We start from the raw sequence: 19,848 nt of genomic DNA on the forward strand, positions 1-19,848 counted from the left end.
TCAGTAACTCAATAAACGGTCTGTGAAAAAAATATTTTTTCCAGCAGACATCTTAGTTACAACATGATTGAGCTAGCAAAGCAGTTTTGTGTTGCTATGTGTGGTATTTATTCAGTTTTGGGAAATCACGATGTCTAGAAAGCATCAGTGGCTGCAGCTGACAGGGACAGTTAACATTAACACTAGCAGCAAAGCTAACATCAGGATCGTCATCTGTTAAAAGCCTCCTGTTGTCGGATACAACATGAAATTACTCCAGTTAACTCAATCATGTTGTAACTAAAAATATTTTTTTCACGTTGATGAGACGGCGTTTTGGGTGGAGCGGTCGCCATGGACGCGGAGCTTGCTGTTTCTGTAGGTACACATTTCCTGGGGACACCTGCATGTCTTGCCCCCCCCCCCCCCCCGGTAGTCGTTGCGTAGTTAAATTGAGGAATCTGTCTTGAGAGATTACACTGACCTTGACCACAAAATTTTAATCAATGTATTCTTAATTACAAGTGGACATTTATGTCCAATTTGAAGATATTCCTCAAGTTTTTCTTGATACTGCTTTCATGAGAAAGAGACGGATGCAAGGTCACAGTGACCTTGACCTTTAACTACCTAATCAGTTCATCATTGAGTACAACTTGCCAAATTTGAAGAAATGCCCTCAAGGTGCTCTTGAGATACTGTGTTCACAAAAATGAGACCAAGTCACAGTAACCTTGATCAGGCATAAAAGGCATAAAACGCAAAGATGCTGAGGACAAACGCCAAACAAGAGCGTATCTGTTGTTGGCAAGCGTGTTTCCAAACAGTAATCAAAAATCCTGAAGAGTTATCTTTGAGTTACTCACACCACCTGAATCCTAATTAAGGCATTACATGCCACACACCATCATTCAGCCAAATGTTGTGAAGGAGGACATAAGACATGAAGTGCAGAGTATTTCATTGTCAAATAGCAGAAAACAATATAACAGCCACACGCTACAAAGAGAACAGTGGTTTAAATAATGTACACCCACCTTCCCAAAATCCCTCACTTCTGACTCTGGTACATGATGACACGAGCAGAGCACACACACATCTGAGCATCACTTGTGGAAAACAACATACACATCTTCAAGCAATCCAACATTTTGTCGTTTGTACTGAGCACGATCACACACACACACACACACACACACACACACACACACACACACACACAGAGTGGCATCATTAATAAAAGTCATTCCATGTGCTCTATTGCTTTAAGCTGACCCATCTGCTGTTTGGTAAAGACATGCAGAGCAGGAGCATTCCAATAACAGAGTGACCTCTGCCAGAGAAAACAAGCTCCACTGCGTTCTTTTCTAATGCGTTACAATGTGCTGAGCTTTATCTACACACTACCTGAATACACTAAGTTTATATAACAGACTACAGGAAAACCCTTCAGACTCAACAGTTGTATATGGAAACCCATTCCTGCCAAGAAAAGAACAAAAAAAGATGAGAATGACAAAAAGTCAAAAATGTATTTTTTTTAAGTTGCTTTTGAAGTTGTAGTTATAAAATATTAAGTCATCTTTAATGTGATCTTTTAAAGTCAAAATTGTATGAAATCATGTAAAATTGTGACCTTGTAAATCTCAAGATATGGTTTTACTAATCATTTTGACAAGTAAAGACAAAATTGATCATTTTACCATCCAACTAAAAATGTACTGTAAAACTTCAATTACTAGCCCAGGCTATTATTTGCCTAAATCACTGAAATCAACAGCCTTAAATTTGGAACGGGCCTTTAATTCCCTTTACACAAAACTTGCTCAGCAAAGATCAGGGAATACAATCATTGTTTCTTTAAACCAGTATGAATTTTACTTGTATACACATTAGTCTTCAGCCACCAGTGTATGTGTGTGAATGTGTGTGTCAATGGGTGTATGTGACTCAGTAGCGTAAAAGCGCTTTGAGTGGTCAGAAGACTAGAAAGGTGCTATACAAGTGCAGTCCATTTAATTGAAACAGGCCTTTTTTGTCAAAATGTGTAGCCACACCGGCCCAATGAAAGGGACTGGGCTTTTAATTGAAGTTTTTTTTACATAAAACTAAATTATTAGATTTACTATGTCACCGTTATGTCGTACTCCATGCATTTAGTAAAAACTACTCAGTAAATGCAGTTTCTGATTCAAGATTATGATGAAAAACACTTATTTAAGTCCCAACTTTGACTCAGTTTGACAAAGTACACTAACTACAAAACTACAAACTACAAAGTCAAACACAGTTTGACAAATTCAAACTAATAAACATATGTCAAATTTGAATTAGACAGTTTGGACTAAATTTAAAATCATAAAACTGTGTCAATATTATAAAAATCAATTTGCACATAATTGTTTACATTAGATTGCTGTTTTCATTTGTATTTTATTCTCCATTTCTTACTCTATCTTTATTTTTTGTCCTTGATTTTTGGGGGAAATGGGCTTCCATACTTATACCTCATGTACCAGGACACTGATACAAGAAAAAAATGTATTGTCCAGGCTACATTCACACAAACAGCATTTTGGAATTACTGTGGCAAAAAACTTTTCTCCATGAATCTTCATTTACATTCGTTTGAAATGACAGCATTTTGGATATTGTGTTTACTGGAAGATATTAAGCCCTGTGCTTCTACATTTAAAAAGGAAGTCCACACTAAATCTTGTTCACACTCCCACACGGTGAGGTGAAGGCTTTGACCTGCAGGCTGCAGTGAGTTTCAGCTGTACGTGTATGCACTACAGTGATGGATCCATTCAGTATACTATTAAACAGGTGGAGAGGGTCAAACCGCTTTAAACAGTTGCTAAATGTGAGAGAACTGCATTAGTTTACGTTTGTATGAGAAGATGTTCTGTTTTATGATGATCTAAGCTTCCCCACCATGGTGAGAGTAAATATCTGAATATACAACATGTTCACGGCATTAAATCTTTAGTTTTGATGTACAGCCCTCACTCCCATCAAATCCATGTGTACTTTCCAGTCCAATAAAAACACCCAATCCAGTGAGCTGTAGGCCTGACTGTACTGGAGCTGGATCCAACATCACATAAGGTGCTAAAGATAATTCAACAAAAGTGGGTCATTGTGAAAATGTAACAAGACTCGTGTTTGTTCCACAAAATGCATCACTCATATATTCACACTTTCCAACAAGCAAAACTCGCAATTATGAATCTATAAAACTAGAACTGGAAGTTACAGTAAGTGACATGACGGCAAGATCAAGCAGAAACATGATTCAGCTCACTGTCTTTGGTTAGGTCAGAAGCCAGCAGCACTTTAGAGAAGCCTCATAGTGAGCTCTTGTAGGAAACAACGAGAAAACGTTTGGACAGAATCCCTGAAGAGCACCTGATTCACTTCAAGTGACGACTTAATGCAATGTTTGAGTTGATAAGTCAACTTAAAAAGGGTGAGTGGAGTGGATGCCCTGGTCTGAAAGGAGAAGAGCCCTTGGTAGGTCCAACAGACTGGTGCTGGTTTATAGAGAGGGAATGTAATGGATGCTGGTATCAGGAGAGAAGACATCCCACTGCATCCGCTGGTGGAAAAGGCAAGTGGAGACAATCCTAGTTACTTTATACCCAGTTCAGCCTTCATGTGTGAGCAGAAAATAGAAAGGTACCCTTGGAAGCATCAGAGAAATTGAAGACCTGCAGAAATGAAGGCAGCAGCTCCCGGAAAGCAACGGATGAAATTGAGCCCCTTTATTATTTGCAGAGTCCCGTGTGACAAGAATCCTCATCACTAGGTACGACAGAGAACAGACACAGTTCTCCTTTCAGGGCTGAAGGTTCTCAGACAGCAGGGGTTTGGACGAATCTTTTAGGTTTCATGGTGATGTTGGATAAAAGCCTGTCTCAAAGTGTTCATCTCTTCCCTGACTTCATGTAGGACGGAATAGCACCTCGAGCGGTCAGGCCTTCGAAGCGTTTGTAGGTGTAGTTGATGAAGACCCAGTCCTTGTTCTTCAGGTCAGCCTCAGTCTGGTTGGAAACTGGGGCGGCTGAAGGAGAGGGAAAAAAAAAAAGAGGTCTTCATTATTTCACATATCACAAGGTCACAACGACACAAAATATGGAAGGTGCTGAACCGATACAAGCAGCGTACCTGTCGGTGTGAGGATATCTGAATCAGGGAACTCGTCAAAGTTTGAGGTGTCGTCAATGCTTTTGATCTCTATGGGAATGGCAGCAGGTCTCTCTCTGGAGAGCAAATAAAGTTGGAGGAAATAGTTGGAAAGGTTGCCAAAGTGAGCTTTGCATTTCAGAACTTGGAATCAGTAGATCATCTAAACTGGCTAACATGTCAGCATGGATTTAAGAAAACAAAGTACAAAGAACAGGCCACGCAACAACGATTGCTCGGGTTAGTGCCATAGACTAGTTACATTTCAGATAAACCTGTATCATCAGTAATCCAGGGTTTACTACCCATTTTTCAATCGAGGGGTGCAAACTAATCAGGGGTGAAAGAGGTGACAAAGATGCAAATCTCCTAGGGGGGTCTAGGGGCATGCCCCTCACCAAGGAAGATTTTTTTTTTTTTTTTTTTAAATATCAGCTTTAAAGTTGTGGATTTCCAGTTGATTCCAGCATATGGATAAAGGGATAAACTCAACCTAGGAATAAAGAATAATTTTACTGGTACAAAAGTAATGTAATGAACATCAATTCAGGGCACTTGGAAAAAAAAAAAATAACAGACAAGACAGTGCAAAGCTAGCTCCAAAATTGTATCCATTGTATCCAAGTACATTGTACTGCATTAAGGCCAGTAAATATATGTAATAATAAGTAATGTGGTCTTTGATCTTTACGGCAACTGCTGTTTAGTCAGTTAAAAGACAGGGCTTAAATATGACGTTCATAAATCAGTTTCACAAGCAATATAACTAAAAGATAAGTCACAAGGTCATTTCAATTCAGTTTCTGCTGTGTTCAGTAGTTTCCACCAAACACTTTCGGTATGGAACCATTGGAAGCAAAAAGTAACACTTCAGACATGGTACCTAGAACCTAGGTCTGTTTAGCGTTTCCACCACAGACAGTACTCTTAGATGTGGGTGGGGTTGTCCTCACTCACTGCTCCATCCAGCATTCGCTGTATTTCCTCATCACAGGTGACACAGAGGGAAGTCTGCACCTCTTGTATTGTCCACAGAACAGGGTTGCATGGCAACATTTTCAGAACAAAATAGTACAGGCTGCAGTGAGAGTCTCTCCATGGGATGTTTAAAAATAGTGGGTTTGTGGGCATTTAGTCCATCTCAGGCAAGTGCAGGGGATTAGTGTTGCTGTAGCCCACCGGAACGACACTACAACACTTTTTTTTCCCAAGTGAGGACTAGAATATATGCAGTTCACATAATCCGGTCAAAATTAATATATATATTTTTTTGAATGCTTGAAGATCCACTTATTACTAAAAGTGTACGTCATCCAAGAAAGACAATAAAAACTAATGGAATGGTCAGGAAGTTGTCATATTGAAATTTAAAGTGTGCTGATGGATTCATTTCGTCTGCTCATGCATTGAGTAACATTACAAGTACACATTCCACCTTAAAGTTGCCAGAGTTGGGGCGTCGGTGGCTTAGTGGTAGAGCAGGCGCCCCATGTACAAAGCTGTTGCCGCAGCGGCCCGGGTTCAACTCCAGCCTGTGGCCCTTTGCTGCATGCCACTCCCTCTCTCTCTCCCCCTTTCACACTTGTCTGTCCTATCAAATTAAGGCTCAAAATGCCCCCAAAAATATCTTTAACAAAAAAAAAAAAAAAAAAAGTTGCCGGAGTTGTCCCAGTGGGTTACGTTATTTTTTTTTCTCAGACTACAGCTGCTGTGAGAGGCAGCACATCATCCTTTCATTTAACAGTTATAGTTTACTAATATATGTAAGAAGGTATGAACAGTGGTTACATAAGCCTCAAAACCAGCCAACTGTCTCAGGGCAGCCAACTCAGCCCTGAGACAGAGTGACCATCCACTAGTCACTAATTAAGCGACTGCAGTGTTCACAGCTCCACCTTTTAGTACCAGATCTGTGTGCTAGGTACCCCAACAGAGGGGTGACCAATGATAGGGATAGTACGGAACAGTTCTATTGGTAACCATCCACAACGTTTCACAGTGGAAACTGAAAAAGATGTACCGAGCTGAACTGAAACATACCGGAGTGCTTGGTGGAAATGGGGCTTAAGATTACTGTAACAAGCGTTCCCTTTAATTACATCAAACACTACCCAGGTCCATTTAGCTAATTGTCTACATTTCATTTATTTCTTTTAAAAAATGTTTAACATTCAACTGTGGCTCACCGGCCATTGTTTATACAGAGCAGGCACAAGGGACTGACTAAAATGCATATGTGAAGGCACATTGCAGTGGGGCTAAATCATTTTAACCTCATGCTTTAATTCAGTATTCTCTACAACCAACAGTAAATGTGACTCCAAATGTTCCATCCAAATTATGATGGCCAGCATTCACTAAATCAGAACTCAGCCTCAAGCTAATTAAGAGTCCCATGCTTGATATGCTTTCTTGATGCTTGATTCCATGCATGATCATAACACCACAGTGAGAGATTCTTATCTTAAGGCAGGTGGGCAGTCAAAAAGTGACCTCATGTAACTCCCCATGACTCTGTCCTTGCTGAAACCCCCGTCCCCACCCTTTTCTAAAATTTAGCGGATCTCAACAAGTCTCACAAATAACCTACTTTGGATTCGAAATAGCAATATTTGACAAAAGGTGACAAGTTTTCACATGTGACAGTCACCAAAACAAGCACAAGATCTGTACCACTTAACACCAGAGAGATGTGTCTTACTGTGAAAAGTCTGGCTTGACTCAGCTGACTAACTGAAGCAGAATGTAAAAAGTCGACTCAGAGCTGAGGATACCAGACCAGACCAGGGTGCTGTTCTTTGTGTGTGGATGACACGGTTATACATATAAGAGAGAAAGTTTGACACAAGTCTGAATTTTTTTGGTTCTTCAAAGCTGGCTTAATGTATACTACTGTCAGAGCAACAAGTCCTTGAGATCAAACCAGCCAAAGGGCAGACTAACTGACAATCAGCTGCATCCTTACCCAGACAGTTCTCTGCAAACCACATCCATTACTAGATACATCAAATACAAACGTTTTACTTTCTATCATAATGATCTGTTGGTGTAATTATCACAACTAAATTCCCATAATGAAGAGTAACCTATACTTAAACATAATAATATGCAATCAAAATAGAGGTCTGTGAAAAATGAGGAACCAATCCAAATGTAGTTTGAGATACTGTGAGCAAAAATACTTAAAACACAGCTAAAGATTCTGACCGTTAAAAGACCAATGGAGCAACAAAGTACAGCATTTTATTTGACATGAAAAAGACTTGTGATTATCACTTTGACATGAACATGTGATAACAGTCCCTACCTGATATGGTCGTAGTCCACCCCCTCAAAGAAAGGATTGGACTTGAGCTCCTCCACACCTGCTGCACCAATCCTGTGTTCCTCCTCACAACAGAACCTGCCCACAGTATGTGTTCACTTAACATCATATACATTCAACAACTCAGTACAAAATATTGTGGTGTCACTGGCTCTTAGATAACTTTGACATAGTCAAACTCAAAATTAAAAATGCACCATTGTGAATTTAAAGAACAGGTGCCATCACTGATATGGATGACTGACAAACAGAGGTGGGACCAGGTCAATGTTTTGCAAGTCACAAGTTAATCTCTGGTCTATGCACTAAAGTCAAGACTGTCAAGTCCGAAGTGAAGTCCAAAGTCTTAAACATAACACCATTTTAACAACAGAATAATAAGATTAAATTTCCAAAAATCATCACTGCTTTTTAAAATGTGTACTTGTTAAAAAAGGCTTTGTTGAAAAGTTAGCCGCTAATCTAACGTTGGCTAAGCTTCAGCTTGCTAACTATGATAATAGCAGGCTCAACTTAAGCCTCAGTTATACCTTCGCCTGGCTCCGTTCGCGGATTGTGCGTGCACCTCAACAGAGCGCGAGGGCATTTATACTTGGAGCATTCTACGTTGCGGTATTCGCGGCAAAGACAGGGGGTGGTAGAGAAAAAATACTATAGGAAGTAGTAGAAGCAGGCAAAAAACAGTAGAAGTAGAAGCAAGTGGAAAACAATGTAAACAGCAATGATGGTGGCACAAAAAGTATGGATTGCAGAGGAGGAGGAATTGTTATGTTGTAATAGCCAGCTTGTGAAGCCAACGCAGGCTGTAGATGAAGAGATGCACTTCAGCTAGTCTTCCCTCAAGTTTGAACTGAGCAACACTAGCGCAGCTTGCGAAAAGTTTCAAAATCCTGGAGGAGCACGACCTCTTGAAGCACCAGCGCGCTGCGCGCGACTGCATTGAGCATAAACTAGGCTTTGCTGTTCGCATACAAAATTATATTTGGTCTAATTCTTTTTAACTGGTGCTCAGTAATGTAACATCAGTTCTACATGGCTCTCTCCTGCAGCTTGATTGGATGCTGCTTTGGTTCAAACAAAGTGGATCTGGGAAATATAGTGTTAACTTGCAGGGAATGAACAGCATTAATGTAAGTTAATATAGGAAATGAATCACTTTGTCAATCACATACTTTTTCATCTTTGGGCTTGGAGAGAAGGCATCAAGTATTTTTCAAGTCAAAAGACTCAAGTCCAAGTAAAGTTACCAGTCACTGGTGTTACAGTCCAAGTCAAGTTGCAAGTCTTTTTTGATTTTGTCAAGTCCAAAATGAAGTGATCAAATTAGCAACTTGAGTTTGACTAGAGTCCAAGTCATGTGACAAGTGATTGCATTATTGGCTGTGTTTATATGCACAAAATATAATGTTTTTTGCCCTTATATTCCACTAATACTCCTGCTTCCTAGAATAGTTGGTCCCTGCAAACACAGCCTCCCTCTTTCCTTACTGTTGTGTTGCAATATGTGCAAATATCCAAAAACCTGTTGATATCCAAGTCTTTTGTATGTGTGTTTCTCCTTCTGACTAGACACAACTAACACAACTAAATTCCCATAATGAAGAGTAACCTATACTTATACATGATGAAATACAATCAAAATAGAGGTCAGTACAATTTTCTGGTCTGTAATAGGGATGAAATGATTCAAGCTTGTGTATTTGCCGTGTATTGCAAACTGCACTAAAACCGCAACTGAGACACATATTCCAAATGCGCAGTAAACATGCCCAAAGAATGCTATTAAAACCCAAATATATCAGTATATCTGTCATGTCTTAATCAGAAAATGCTAAATTTAGAAAAAGGCCTAATTTGAAAAATCTGAACTGAATATGCTATTTACATGGAGCGTATCTATGTTTCCAGGGTTCTATGTTCCCCACTTAACCCTGCAAAAAAGGTTCTATGTTCCCCGCTTACACAAAAAAGGGTTCTATGTTCCCCGCTCAACAAGCAGGAAACATAAAACCCTTTTTGGTTGAGTGGGGAACATAGAACCCAGGAAACATAGAACCCGGGAAACATAGGGATGACCCCATTTACATGACCTACATCAAATTCAGAATTCTGTCATACTCAGAATAACAGTGGCATATTAGTGTGCATTTAAACACAGTGAAGGTCTATGGCACAAGTGAGAGGGATGAAAGATGAACAGAGGTGTGTTCCTGCCTGAGGATCAGGTCTTTGGCCTTCTCTGATATAGGCACTTCTGGAGGAAAGGTCAGCGTCTCTCGCCAGTTCATCACTTTCCTGTACGTCTCCTGAGGAGTCTCTGAGCAGAACGGAGGGTACCCTGCAGCAAAAACACCAAGAATCCCTTAGACATCACCTGGCCTGGTCTGAAGGTTAATAAGGTGGATACTGTTCCATCATGCCATCAAGTCATTACCTATCAGCATCTCATACATGATGACACCAAGGCTCCACCAATCACAGAGCTTGTTGTATCCATTTTGCATGAAGACCTCTGGAGCAATGTAGTCTGGTGTTCCCACTGTGGAGAAAGCCTGTCAGGGAGAAGCAGGAGCAGGGAACAACAGAAAGACCATCAGAGGCTGTTTGCTTTCAGGTCAAACGTTAAAGGCCCCTAAAAGCAGTTTTATCTATATGCTTCTTACTATGAGCAGTGAGGTTTAAAATGTACTGTACTGTGGGTCCCAATTTTGGTACTGTGACAACACTAGTAGAAAGAGAGAGGATTAAAAGATTCGACTGCAAGAGGGGGATGATTCAAAGGCAGTGTGCAGATTCAGATTCGGTGTGAAATATGTACTCATCATTCAGGTCTTGTCCAGCATACCAGCACTATCAGTGAAAGTAAAAGTGGTAGTGTTAGTAGTTAGTTAGTGGTAGTAGTGTAGATAAGTGTACTATGTTTTATAATATTTATTCTATTAAGTGTCAATTTCATTCATTTAACATATCCAATGTTGAGTTTCATTACATACAGTACCATTAAGGGGGGTGTCTAAGCAATTTGATATATTTGAGCGTTTTATAAAAAAGTAACGGTATAGTTACTTTTCCAGGTAATTAGTTACTTTTGGGGGAAAGTAACAAGTAACTATAACTAATTACTTTTTTAAAGTAACATTCCCAACACTGGTGATCTCAGTGATAAGAGAAAATGTCAGCCAAACAAATAGGCAGGCAATAACTGAACTGTTTAGTATAAGGGGCAAGACACATAAGACGTGGGGCAGTAGGGTGGGTCTTGCCAAGAGAAGCCAATAGCAAAAGCAGTAAGTAGAATAACCTTAAGGATTAGTATGTGATGTCATGCGGAAATGCTTCCCTCGTCTGCTAGGCTTGCCACCTTCAATGTGTAAAAATAAGGGACACCTTCATAGTGGCCCCATGCCCAGGGGAAAGAAATCGAGAGGGAGGTCTGCAGGTCCTCCCCCAGGAGATTTTGAGAGTGAGACACTTCATCTCCTGCATTCTGGCTATTTTTTATGCATTAATTTGTGTTGGGGGTTTTTATTCATTGAGTTCAAAGTCCTACGTTGCTCTAGTTTACAGCTGCATCAGTTATATCAAAGATAAAAAACATCAGATCATAGACATGGGCAAAATGTTTGGTTGGAAGAGACAAGACAGGGAGGCTATGTGTATGAATCCTAAATGTAAACCTTTTAGGAACTTTTAAGAAAATTCTCACAGCCTACATTTTAAGACCTCATCACCACTTTTGAGTTGTAACTGGTTATATCGGAGACATACTTCAATTTACATTTACTATAAGACAATGACTGAGATAGCACAACTCAACAGTCTAAACAGTAATTTCTGTAACTCCTTGAATCACTGTGTCCATGCAGCATAATGCAGATGGACAGGGTAGGAGTAATGGGACAAGGTGAACATGCAATATACAGTGGGAGATTTAGAGTTGGGCCTTGTTTGGAGGTTTGTCAATATAAGTGACTATGTTGTTATTTTGCAGACTACACAGTGTTGTCTAAATATTACTTGTAGGTGCATTCATAAGCCTAATAAGGCTTAGTCTAATTGATTATTTGGCCTATCAATGATGGATTTTATTATCATTCTTTTAAGTTAGCTTGTATTTGAGTCATTATTTCCATGTTCGTAAACTTTGGATTTTATCCTAAATTGTGCAGCAATTTCTGAAGTCTGTTTTAATATAAGAGTTATAAATTAATCTTCAATCTGTCTGATGTTTTACAATGATAACTGAAATATCATTGCAATGATGGTTTGCAGGTAGGCTTACATGTGATAAATTAGCGGTATGGGTGCTATCAATAGCCACAGCCGTGCATAATTGTCGCACGTATTGACAACTGCTCTGTTGGAGAACCACGTAGGTGTGAAACAGTCTGTAATACTGCACTTCGTCTCTGCCATATTTTTAACTGACAAGTCATATGAGTGGTGGAGATGGCACAAAAATCGATATGCAAACTGACTGAAGGGTATTTCTGCATCAATTTATGTCACTGTGAGAGAGTAGACAAAGCTTGCGCATTTTTCTCTTGTAATGTTCTCGTGGTTATGCCACTCTCTTCATCTGCTGGTCCGGCGGTGTCTCCCTGGCAGAGCAGGGCTGCTACTGTGACTATTGACCTGTTGTACACTTTGTAGGTTTTTTTATTGCACATTTTATGATTACCTCCTGGGCTATTGCAACCTTAAGGGGCTATTATTTTTTTAGCCTTACCTGTTATGATAAGGTTGATGTATTTATTTCATCCAGTAGTCCCTATTGCACTATTATGTTATTCAAATCTGATGGTTGTCTACTGTGTGTCTTGTTTGTATATGTTGGTTTTAACTGCTGTGCAGCTATGGCGCACTATGTGCCCAAAACAAATTTCCCGCTTGGGACAATAAAGTTTATCTTATTTTAGCTTATGTGCGCCAAGCTCTGCAATGACTGTATGTGACCATATGTAAAACAGAATAAAGGGCATGTGAGGCTTTATAAATCCATAAGCTCCATAAGCTTCACACTCAGGTGTATTGGGACCTTCACATAACTTTATCAAGCAGGCAGCGGGTCAGTGAGCACGCTAATGGTGGTTCTGAGCATCAGAATCTCTGTAACGATGACGCTGAGTGACAGACCTGTCTTTCTGAGACATTCTCCTCTGCAAATTCTGATTTAGTATTTCTCCACTATGTCTCATGAAACTCTTTTAGTTTAGTATTTTTCACGTCTTTCAACGCATGTAAAGACATAGTACAGAAATACAGTCCTGTATTGAATCTGTAAGGGACAGTTAATTTTGTTTTTCAACATGGGATGATTCCATATTATACGGGACGAGTGGCATCCCTATGGTCTACATGCCTCGGTGTGGTGCTGGCATCAGTCACATGACTTATTCTCGGTTTCATTATTCTTACTTTTATCCAGACCTCCACAGAAAAAAAAAATCTGCAAGACTTCAGAGCTTTTCCTGTGGAAAAAAGATCTTGCAACTTTTATGGATGCTACCACACTATTCAGTCAATCAATTAACTTTGCTAATGAAGAACTATTTGACCCAGAAAGTAGTGATGTTACCACCGCCCTACCGAGAATGCAGTTAAACTAGTAATGTCGCTAGTTGTAGTGACACTACTGCCCAACACTGCAATCAGGATTTAGCTACATTTGAACCAAAATTTGGAGACTGCTGTGCATGGATGTAGGAAGGAGGAGGAGCTGGATATCTTGTGCAAAGATGGCACCCTGCTCATTCCTATACCCCAGAAAGCCTCTCAAATATGAAAGCCAATCCACATAACCAAACCTGCAAAAATATGTATTAATTCACCACCTGAACCCAATCCACAAACCGCTAACTTTATGCATTATAGTTTCTTCTAGTTTCTGCATTCAACCATTCAGTCTATCTTATCGTATTTTGCTTTTTGACAGTTTCACTGTCATTTATTATTTTCTGCCAAGGCTTTCTTATGATTGCATTATCCCTTTTAAGAATAAGAAGAAGAAGAAGAAGAAGAAGAAGAATACATTTTATTTGTATTGCACTTTATATTTTAGCAATCTCCAAGTGGTGCTATAACACTGCAAATTTCCCTGCTGTGGGACTATTAAAGGATTATCTTATTCATCTTCTGTTATTCTTCACAAAATGTATTGATCTCAACTGAGTTTTTGTTTAAATTATTTTATTCAAAAAAATGTTTTGATTAAAAGATAAGCCTCGATTAATTTAAATATTGAAGGTAATCTGAACACAAGCGGCTGTACAAGAAGTTTGCCTAAATAAAACACAGTCTAATACTGACACAATTGGATTCAAGTCAGGAACCATCTGATCAAAGGAAAAAGTCAACAAGATTATAAAAAAAATTTGTGCTATAGACACACAAGTCTATATCATGAATATATGGAGGTATGTTATTCAGCCCTAATACTAAGCTGGTTACTGCAAAATATTTAGGTCTCCAGTTACAGTAAAAACCTGCAATACTGACACGCTTTCTTTTTAATTGTGCTGCATTCATATATGTTATGTACATGATAAAAATGCTTTCGACATCTCTGTCCAGACCTACCAGCTGCCTCCTGTTCCTCTTCCAGGTCTCTGCTTTCCTCTTGGAGTTCATGTTCTGGAAAGCTGTGGAGACATGACAACAAGCTGTGAACCTACTGATGCATTAAACCCATACATCTTTCACACAGTCTCAACTAATATACAATCATTCATGATTTATCACTTTATAATTATTTAACAGTCTTACAGGGAATTAACAGGGTCAAACTGTCCAGCTATGTGTGTATATATAGTACATCTTATAGTAAAAGATGTAAGCCAACAGAAGATAAATAGGGTCAAACTCTTTAGCTACGAATGTACAGTAAATCAAAACAAATAACAGATGTAAGGTGTTAATGAAATTAATCATAAGATACAACAAATGTGAGTGGCATGCAGTTGAAGTAAATGGAAGGGGTTGCCTGACTTTGCTTACTGAGGTCACTGGGCAGGCTGTGGTTCAGGTTCTTGTAGAACTCAGTGCGGTGAGCCCTCTTTAGCCCCGTGCACAGACCAAAGTCAGACAACTTCACATGACCCTGGAAACACAAAACACACTATCATAACTAATCAAGTCTGTGGCACAGTGGTTCAGCGGTTAGCAGTGTTGCCTCACAGCAAGAGAGCTCCTGGTCTGATCCTGTTTGCATGTTTTCCCCGTGTCAGCATGGGTTTTCTGTCCAAAGATATGCAGGTTAGGTGAACTGGCAACTCTATATTGACCGTAGGTGTTAACGTGAGTGTGACTGGTTGTCTGTCTCTAGCCTTGTGATAGTCTGGTGACCTGTCCAGGGTGTACCCCACCTCTCATCCAATGTCAGCTGGGATAAGCTCCAGCCCCCCGCAACAGGATAAGCAATTATGGAAAATGAATGACAATCTGCAGCACAGTGATGTTAAAAACAATGGGAGCCAAAACTAGTGTTGAGAATTTAAACAAACATAATGCGTCAGCTATGCATAGCAGTAAAATAATAAGGACCAAACCTCCAGCCATGGCTGATGGAATTATTTTTGCATGACTCACCCTGGAGTCCAGCAGCAAGTTGTCTGGTTTGATGTCTCTGTGAATGAAGCCTAGCTGGTGGATGGAGTCGATGGCCAGCACCGTCTCTGCTATGTAGAACTGAGTGGCCTCTTCTGTCAGAGTGTCCTTCTTCATCAGCAAGGTCATCATGTCTCCTGCACCATGACAGCAGAGACCACAATGACACCAGCACTGATCATGTTGTAGCCATGGATAACAAGAGAAAAACTTTCTGATGGGTCAGGAACTTTGAGAGTAATGTTTGCAGGGATGACCATCACTGATTGTGTTGTTTTCTGTGTAAAGACTGCGCTCAAACATTGCCCTAGTTTCTAGCCTCTTCCACTTCATGGGGACGGTGGCGTTCCCGGCAAACATTACAGTCTTTCAGATGCTGTAGCAGGCTGGGTTTTTAAGTTATAACAGACTGGAAACAGATGCAACTAGAAGACCTAAGGAATCTAGTGGTACCAACCACATTCAACCATCTCCAAAGTTAGGCAAGGGAAAAAGTGGCATGGCCATTTTCACAGGGGTCCCTTGAATTCTCACATCAAGAAATCTGAATGAAAATGGATTCCATGGGTGCACACAAGTCTCCCCTTTACAGACATGCCCACTCTGTTATATTCCCATAAAATTTTTGGCAAAAACCATGCAGTTTTTTGCATGCAGTATAAATGTGTATTTTCATCTACTGTTTTTGAATATTTCTGCATACTGGGTCCCTAAACAGTCTTGGAATTGCATAAATTGGGTGTGACTAGAAAGCTGAGACTCTTGTGGATTCAATGAGCCCAAATGTATTCACATGTGATGATGATAATTAACCCCATTAGTAGCCATTTCATTGAAGAATTTTTTTTTGAATCCAACATCACTATATAAAATTACCTGATGTGACTGCTAGGATAATCACAGCCTTATGAAACTTTACAACCACAAACTAGAGACCACTTCTGGGTGCCAAATACTGTTGACGTGCCATCTCCCACTAGACATCCCCCATAAAAAGGACTAACATTGGTCTACATTAGTGAGGAGTGGAGCGGAAAGGATATTTCATCATCTAATTTACCTAATCTTCTTTGTTCTTTAGATGTGGTTGAAATGCAAACAGGAATGAACTCAGTTCCTGAGGTTAGGACCTCTTATATTTCCTAGAACTTTTTAGTCAAAAAGAGCTATTAGACTACCATGACGAACTATCCTGGTTAAAAATGAGTCAGTGTTAGTTAGCTTGTGATGGCTTCTGGTCTTTCCATAGTATTGTGTTGTAGGATAAGGGGTCATACCTCCTGGCAGGAATTCCATGATGAGGTAGAGGTTCATCTTATCCTGGAAGCTGTAGAACATTTTGACCACCCACAGGCTATCTGCCTCTACCAAAATGTCCCGCTCAGCTCGGATATGACCAACCTAACATACAGACAGGGACACACACCAACACACACAGGTTCAGAGATGTCCAACTGATGCCACAGCAGCATTCCAGCGTGTTTGGGATTTGTTTTTTTGTTGCCTCACCTGTTCTTTCTCCAGCATGTCAGCTTTGCGGAGGATCTTCATTGCATAGACATGACCGGTATCTTTCTTCTGCACCAAACGAACCTGAAGGCAAACAACAATGCTCATACCAACCATACCAATAAACACTTGCTTAGCGGGATACTTTAAAATAATACTGAATAACAGTCTTATCCAATAAGAAAAACATTATACGTGTGTTTCAGCTGATACATGATGGATTTTCCATGCTTGGAGGAGCAGACAGAGAAAGAACTCTTTAATCACAGTCACTGACTTTGCTACTACTATAATTATGTCTCCAGACTTTTGATACATGGACACATTTACTGACTGTCAACAGGCAAGGAAAAGCATTGATCTCCACCATTGGATATAAAGTAAATTGTAAGACTCCTGTGAAGTCATTTTGGTGATTAGCTCAGGGAATTAATGGTGTCTGTGTACTTGGATATCACAATGCATACATATAAAACACAAACATACTTGCAATTTTGGTGATCTACTGGGATACTCTGAAAACTATTAAGCAAGAGCAACACTGACACTATCTTGCTGTCTTACTATAAGAAAGCTTTCTGGGCAGGCAACACATTCATATTTGGATGTAGTATGTTCATACCTTTGTGCTACTGTGATCCAGGATTTGGCAGATTTTTTGTAGGTGGGCTGACCCCTTGGGTTCACAATGGCACACAAAAATCATGTTATAAAAAATTAATGGAAAAGGTTTTTACCTCTCCAAAAGCTCCACGGCCAATCACCTTCAGGGACTCAAAGTCCTCCAGACCCAGTCGAGTACGTTTCAGACGCAGAAACTCAGTCTCTTTCCTTGCGTGCTGAGAACGCCGGATACGTTTCTGCAGAGCACAGACATCTGTAAGTACACCAGCGTGATGCACACCTGCTACTTAACATGATTCAGAACAGCATATTTTTAAACAATAACTTAAATTCCCTATTATACAGTCACTCCAGGAATTTAATTTGGCTCATTTGGTTGCACCAGAGGGAACAAATAATACATTGTTGCATTTTTGTTTTGGTTTGGATCCTGTTCACACTGACATTTCATTTTGCAAACAAATCAAGAGGAGTAAATGTGAAGTTCTAGCAACTGACAGGTAACTTGTTGAATGGACAGTATTGGCGCTTTTCATTCTGCATCATCAGGACCTACATGGGGAAATCAAATTCTGGTGACTGACTGTAGTTTCTGCAGCAGCACTTTAATGCTTCCAAAGTGTTAATATTTATTTCTTTGGTTTCACAGAGAGCTCAAAGAGAAATAACTAACTGTAAGCATTATTAGGAGGCCATCATTAGACTGCAAATCAGTCACATGTTATGAATAATGACTAACATAGAGACAGGATGAAATGAAGGCATCTTATACAGTAATGATTCAGGGCTTAATACTGTGGAATCACAGTCACACACTTTTTAATGGACTTAATAAACAGACAAAGTACACAGAGCCAGATACATTAATGGCAGTTTTAACAGTTTTTTTTAATCAGGGAAAATATCCTCACTGACGTGCATGTGTTACCATGGTTACATGTATGCATTAGCATAAACAGGTTATGGGATGTATGTGGCCTTTATCAGGATCAATTAAGAGATCGCAGACCGATTTTACAATCAGCACATGGATTTATTACTGGTTTATCTGTTGCTAAGATCACATATCTGCTATCATTAAATCCTGTGGTTGGTTCGTTTTCTTTCACACCACAAACAAACAGCACCAGAGTCTGTTTGAAAGCAGACTAAAACCCACTTTATTGAGCGATCTCAGTTCAGTTGTTGGTCCGCACCACAGTTTGATTGACAGCTTTCACACCAGCCAAAGCGAACCCTATTAACTGCGCTAACGGAGCTGGGTATGTTCTAACTGAACCAAACAGGTTGGGTGTGAAAGCACCTTTAGATTTTGTGATCGCAGTGCAACAGCTTGAGGTCTTATCCCAAAGAATGGGCAGTGTTTCCCTTATATGCAACTAGCAGTGGTGCAGCGCCGCTGCTTTATTTTAATTTATTTTTCCGTCTTAGCTCTTTAGAAACTACCGTTATATTATCTGGAGCTACAGATGCTTCATATCCAGGACAATTCACACACTTGTGAGTAAAGCATTTAAGAGGAGAGGAGAGGGCTCCATCTTATCTCTTCATAAACTAAAGTTAGAGCTTCATATAATAACATAACAATATACTACTTATTGTGTTATGTCATCGTGTCATTTCTGTCTCTGAATGGTCAGGTGTAAACAATTCTCCTCTGCTCTCTGTATCACGCACGGCGGAGTTCTGCCTTGATACACACACAGACACGTACACACATACACAGGTGAGCACGCTAGAGCCTGACCAAACCTGACCTGAGCCCAGCGCAGTTTGTTAGCTAACATAGTTATTGTTATGGACAGTGTGTAAATAACCATCAACAGACTGCTGTAATGCACAGACAAACACACTGCTCACACAGCAGTGCAGCACAGCACTGTATGCACACTTAGTTGGAGCAGAGCATGTATTGCGTTCAGGTGTTGTCACATAAATAACAACTTCCAGCACTTCAGTAGTTCATAGCACAAAACAGCAGCATGTCAAGTGACTTTTTACTTTTATCTGTTCAATAAAATTGTATTTTCCTAAATCTTAAGACACCATATGTAAGCTAGACAGACATTTCACCTGCTCATTACTGTGCACTCATGTACTGTATGTACTTAAGTCCTAAAGAGCCCTTCTGGTGCCAGTAGATATATAGAAACATCCCAGCAGGCTGTGCTTTGCAAGCATACAAAAAAGTTTTGCACACGTGACAAAAAAAAAAAATTTGTGCATGTGCTTCACCTCCGCTGCTACAACTCCATCCAAGGCGGGTGGACAAACTAGTCAAAAGAGCTGGCTCTGTGATTAGAGTCATGTTGGACACACTGGAGGAAGTGGTGGAGAGATGCACAATGAAGATGTCTGAGGCCATCATGAACAACCCAGATCATCCACTCCACAACACCTTGATGGACCAAAAAAAACTGTGGTGGACGGCTCCTCTCCCTTCAATGCAGGACAGAGAGATAGAGAAGATCCTATATACCAACAGCCATCAGGCTTTATAATTCTTTGACATATAACAGATGAGCTGACAGATAATTGAATTTCCCCTTGGGGATGAATAAAGTTATTCTTATTCTTATCTTAGGGGAAACACTGGCTACGGTTACATGATGGCTTCT

General features: G+C 39.9%; 1 protein-coding gene across 2 annotated transcripts in view; it reads right to left on the reverse strand.

Annotated features, from left to right (window-relative positions):
* Positions 1-923: 923 nt before the first annotated feature.
* The window catches only part of stk38a (serine/threonine kinase 38a), a 32,825-nt gene continuing 13,900 nt past the window's right edge, over positions 924-19,848 (reverse strand). The window contains exons 4-14 of one of the 2 annotated variants that reach the window (XM_049581711.1): positions 17,344-17,466; positions 16,607-16,690; positions 16,375-16,498; positions 15,080-15,234; positions 14,489-14,591; positions 14,072-14,133; positions 9,927-10,044; positions 9,707-9,830; positions 7,475-7,570; positions 4,150-4,244; positions 924-4,045 (exon numbers count right to left, since the gene is read on the reverse strand). In XM_049581711.1, the coding sequence (XP_049437668.1) occupies positions 3,909-4,045; positions 4,150-4,244; positions 7,475-7,570; positions 9,707-9,830; positions 9,927-10,044; positions 14,072-14,133; positions 14,489-14,591; positions 15,080-15,234; positions 16,375-16,498; positions 16,607-16,690; positions 17,344-17,466 (1,221 nt within the window). In that variant the 3' untranslated portion in view covers positions 924-3,908. Of the gene's footprint in view, positions 4,046-4,149; positions 4,245-7,474; positions 7,571-9,706; positions 9,831-9,926; positions 10,045-14,071; positions 14,134-14,479; positions 14,592-15,079; positions 15,235-16,374; positions 16,499-16,606; positions 16,691-17,343; positions 17,467-19,848 lie in introns of both variants that reach the window. The other variant, XM_049581710.1, reaches the window with a different exon arrangement.

This window comes from Epinephelus fuscoguttatus, linkage group LG7 (assembly GCF_011397635.1).
Source record: "Epinephelus fuscoguttatus linkage group LG7, E.fuscoguttatus.final_Chr_v1".
Taxonomy (NCBI): domain Eukaryota; kingdom Metazoa; phylum Chordata; class Actinopteri; order Perciformes; family Serranidae; genus Epinephelus; species Epinephelus fuscoguttatus.